The 3518-nt window shown below is 45.7% G+C and overlaps 1 protein-coding gene across 1 annotated transcript; it reads left to right on the forward strand.

The window, feature by feature from the left end:
• Positions 1–2538: 2538 nt before the first annotated feature.
• Positions 2539–2898, forward strand: YALI1_B03556g (uncharacterized protein; the record flags this gene model as incomplete). Its single annotated transcript, XM_068281956.1, has 2 exons — positions 2539–2558; positions 2631–2898. 2 exons carry the CDS (start codon positions 2539–2541, stop codon positions 2896–2898), a joined length of 288 nt encoding a protein of 95 aa, XP_068138057.1.
• Between the last annotated feature and the right edge of the window lie 620 nt (positions 2899–3518).

Below are 3518 nucleotides of genomic sequence, written 5' to 3' on the forward strand. Positions count from 1 at the left end.
CGGCAAGCAGTAAAGAAAAAGAAAAAAGGCACCGCTCTTTTGTTCTTTTGGCGTTTGGCTCATTCGAAATGCCCTGTTGCACAGAGAACCTAAAGAGTAATTACATTCAAACTAGACAGAAATCTCGCTGAACTGTCTTTTCTCCAAGCTCGTAATGTCAAAACTCCGTTTGCTGTCACGTGATCCAGGTGATGGACTGGTTCCGGCCTTATTCAAGCCTTCATCGCCGCTTATGTAAGACCGGGCGATTGCTAACAAGATGAAAAGACTGTCCAAAGAGTAGACCCCTGCAACCACGTATTACCATGCATGTTGTTTTCAAAAGGTCCGACATGCATAACGTATACGGAGATAGTCACGTGAACACAGGCGTTGTCCTCTGAAGCGCATGGCAGTTGTTCGTGTTAGAGAGTTGGGATGGTACTGTAGATAAGCACTTCAGGTTCTTGGTCTAGTTGTACATGTTGGTGGTATATTATTTACTGGACTTGTTCATTCATCCACACAATTGTCGTCACATCCAATGCTTGTCCTACTTGGGCGACTTCCAGACGTAATGGTGAGCATTTTGATATGCAGGGCATGGTAGGTGGTGGAAGCGGAAGTAGGGACCCTTGGAACACATCATATCTGCGGCGGAGTTGTTCAAGCGGATAAAGATGCCTTGTTGTCAGTGGTCTGATGGTGCATGGGGGTGAACAAGTGGTCTATGCAATGACGCATGGAGCCGGGAAAACGTGAATCCATTGGTGAGGATTGTTGTGTTGATCTTGAACTATTTTATGAACTGTTAGTTCCTCTGAAATGTCTTCCCATACCGTCGAGACTGGAAGAAACCGCTCAATTAGAGCAGCTCAAAGACATCATAGTCCGCTACAAGTACGGTACAGTACATACATACTCGAACTTGTATCACATCTACTGTAGCGTATTCAACGTTGCAATCTATCGATACCCCACGTCGATGACGCCGCCATGGGGAGACGCATCCCAAAGACATTACTGGCTGTCGATAAGGGCCGCAGAGTCAGAAGAGCACGTTCCGGTTTTAGAAGCACCGCTTTGGTTGCCGCGACGGTGCATCTCAAGGGACTGAGCTTCTGCGTCCTTAGTGGTTTCATCCCAGATCTAAACCCGTTGATAGATTGACTGAAGCTCAGGGGGTTCACTGGAGATACATTCCTGGTTTGGTTTGGAGTGACGGAGGTGCCGATTGGGCGAATGGTGGATAAGTAGTCGGGCTATGGTGCTTTTAAAAAAGTTCAACATGATACTCAGTCTAACATGACGAGGAGAGTCGCTTATCTATGTTTACTTCAAGACCCTATGCGCACCTGCGTTCCGTACCATTGACCTCCCCATGTACTGTCTCTTGACTCAACAGCCAGGATAGCACGAGTTCAAAAGGCGATACGTCACCATGCACCCTGTGCCAAGCCCACAGCAGCTAGCCCTTGAGCAAGCCTATGGATGCTATAGGCCACCCGCGTTCAAGACAGGTTACGACAGAGTCAAATGCTAATGAGGGACGGTTCTCGGTATATTTTAGCACGTCCCGTTGACGAGGTGAAGCCCGTGTCCAGGGTCATGGCAAGGCTGTTTCAGAATCCACTAAAATTGGCAACCAAACTATTACTGGAATGAAACGTACTTGTACAAGGGATACTCTTCCAAAATAGCATTCGTAATGGTGTTCGATGACACCCGAAGAAAAGAAAGAAAAAGAGACAAAAATAGCAATGGTGGATGATCCATGACATTTTCGAGTCATAGTCACGGCCTCTGATGAAGTCGAACCTTCAATCAACATACTTATACAATACAAAATCAGTACTTGTACAGACTCCTATCTCAGGTTCTGGAACTCTATTAGATACCAGTTGAAATCAGTTTGACCAAACATCATAGATATATCAAGTCCAGACTCACAATGGACTTCCACGCATTGTGTTATTCATCAGCACTTCTTGTTGAAGCCCAAATGTCGCTCTTCTCAACTCCAAGACCTCAAAAGAGGATGTTTACCTGCACACTGCAGTTGTGCAGTAGCTGGACACTAGCCTACCACTAGTTCATGTAAGGATTCGCCAGTAGTGGCAGCTAACGCACTTTTCTGCTGGACTACTGCATCGCGATATGAAATATGGCCTGATTTTTCCTGTGGTCTGTGAGCTATTTGCGAGAGTGTTTGTGTGTTGTTTCCTTCGGTCTGGGTGCTCTTGGTTCCTGAGCTTCTAGAAGCATGTCAAACAATAAGACTACTTAAAAAAACACCTAATGGGTGTCTCAAACTTCCCCGGATGTCATAATATCGATCCCTCTGTTGCTATATCCCATTCCCCCACTCCCTCTTATCCACACTAAGCAAATAATCAGCTGATAATTGTCTGGACTGGCGTTAGACCAAGCCGGGAAGACTAGACACTTGATTAATTGTAGCGAAACGGTGTTTGTATTTAAACCACTTAGATCCACGCTGGAGTGCATCACTAGTGGGTGCGTTGCGTTAGCGGCAGGCTGCTATACGGGGTAGATGAGATGGTGACTTGTAGAGGAGGGTAGACAAGAGATGAAGAGCAGAGGAGGGGGTGATATATAAAGCCTAGAAAAAGGTGGGTCATATCGTAAAGATGTCGTAACTGTGCTACATATAACACAATAGACCCTGGTAGAAGCATTCCCATATGCCTCTCCTATTCACTCATTAGATCGCAAACAGACACATCAAACACAATAGCTGAACCAAGAGGGAATCTGAAGAGGTTCATTGCTAATTTAGTTCTCTATACCTCCATCTCACCGCGTTTAGTCCACATATCAAGTTCCACAATACTCACTTGTGGTAGCTCCACAGATTTGCGGAATAAGAACAAAGGTGGACGACATGGAGGGTATTGACAGTAGGTACCTTCAATTTTCACAACAAGTGCCTTTTGACGAACTTTTCAGCGTCCTAATAGCCTTACCTCGCCCTATTGGACTCCAATGTCTGTACTGTCCCCCCACATCTGCACTCTAGCGTCTTTCTCTGTCACAGGAGCTCTGGTATTAAAGACAAGAGACACATTTCTTTTCTCACAGGGAGATGCGCTCTAGTATCAACTTTCAGCGTCTAGATGTGACCACAGCATCCACTAAGGTATTCTCTAAACAGTAGTATGGGAGCTTAACGCTTGCTGGACGGTTGTTAGTGATGGGGGAAGGAGGCGTACTAGAAACAGTTGCGGAGACAGACGGATTATGAGGTCTAGTCCTCAGAGAGCCTTGTTTTGTTGTCACTATGGCTGCTCTTGTATGTGGGTATCTTTGCAACCAACACCTTTCTAGATGCACCCGTTCTCCAGATCCAAAAAAGAAATACCGTTTTGATCTAGTTCGTCATGGGCAGTATCATTAGATCAGAGTCTCCAGAATGTACTAATGAAGCAATGAGGCCGTGGACACGAACGATGCATTATAGGCGGTTAAGCAGCCGCTACTGTACCTCAGCCTCTTTTGAAAGCATGACCAATTTTTGC

This window comes from Yarrowia lipolytica, chromosome 1B (genome assembly GCF_001761485.1).
Source record: "Yarrowia lipolytica chromosome 1B, complete sequence".
NCBI lineage: Eukaryota > Fungi > Ascomycota > Dipodascomycetes > Dipodascales > Yarrowia > Yarrowia lipolytica.